The sequence below is a fragment of the Monoraphidium neglectum genome (genome assembly GCF_000611645.1).
Source record: "Monoraphidium neglectum strain SAG 48.87 unplaced genomic scaffold scaffold02678, whole genome shotgun sequence".
NCBI lineage: Eukaryota > Viridiplantae > Chlorophyta > Chlorophyceae > Sphaeropleales > Selenastraceae > Monoraphidium > Monoraphidium neglectum.
This window is the reverse complement of record NW_014010950.1, coordinates 9,014-10,030: the sequence shown is the minus strand read 5'-3', so window position 1 is coordinate 10,030 and position 1,017 is coordinate 9,014. Positions and strand designations below refer to the sequence as shown.

General features: G+C 70.1%; 1 protein-coding gene across 1 annotated transcript in view; it reads left to right on the top strand.

Moving 5' to 3' along the window:
• Window positions 1-631: 631 nt before the first annotated feature.
• MNEG_11298 (glutamate dehydrogenase (NAD(P)+)) overlaps window positions 632-1,017 on the top strand; it is a gene marked incomplete at both ends in the record, with an annotated part of 3,126 nt that continues 2,740 nt past the window's right edge. Inside the window, one exon of the mRNA XM_014040231.1 lies at window positions 632-764. Within this exon, the coding sequence (XP_013895685.1) occupies window positions 632-764 (133 nt within the window). The remainder of the gene's footprint in view (window positions 765-1,017) is intronic.

Genomic DNA, 1,017 nt, shown 5'->3' with positions numbered 1-1,017 from the left:
CGCCCCTGGTACCCCAGGCCGGCAAGATCTCAGATCACTCATTTGTCATCCAGGTGCGCACAAGAGCATGATACAGTTGGATAAAATTGATAAGGGCAGAGCAGGACAAGACAGGGTTCACTCCACTGTCTCGAGGCGGCCCGCTCCTGGATCTGTCCAGGGGCTCGGGCGCCGCTGGCAGACGGGGCCGGACGCCGCTGCTCCCAGCAGCGCCCGCCCGCTCCGTACCTGTTCCCCCGATCCACCCAGCGCATGACCCACGCCCGTCCACCTGGCTGCCATTACCATTTGACAGGGCTTTGGGAACGTGGGCTCGTGGGCGGCGCAGATACTGGACGAGCACGGCGGGAAGGTGGGTTGGCATGGGAGTGGGGTGCAAGGGGAGGGGGTGGAAGGGGCGCGAAGAGAGGAGTTGGGAGGGGACTAGGGGCGTGGGGCGCAGGTGCCGGGGTGGCAGGGGCGTCTCGGGGCCCCGCGGCGCTGCGGCGCCTTGGCTGCTCGAGACCCTTCAGTCGCGGCGCCGAGCCGCGTCCCCTCTGGGACCCTGCACGCTGGGCCTTGGTCGAGCTGGTGGGCTGTCAGTGCGGCGCCCTCGGCCCGGCCGGCGCGCCCTTGCCGGGCCCGGCCCCGCATGCTCGTGGCGTCCCGTGTCGCCCATGTCACCCGTGGTCGTCACCAGGTGACCGCCGTGAGTGACGCCAGCGGGGCGATCCTGAACGAGGCCGGGCTGGACGTGAAGGGGCTGCGGGCGCACATAGCGGCGGGTGAGGATGGAGGTTGATTACAGGGTGGTGGGGGCCTCTCGGCAGGGGCAGGGGAAGCGGGTGGGTTGGGTATGCGAGGTTGTGGGGGAGCGGCGTGGGTCCAGGCGGCGGGCATGCGGTCCGGGCCTGCACCGCTGCTGGCTGGCAGTCAAGAGCGTCGTCCATGCGGGGCCTGCGTCGCCTCGACCTGCAATACAGGTGCCAACCCCATGTTGTGGCCACCGCCCCGCCCCCCAAATCGCCACGGCCCCCC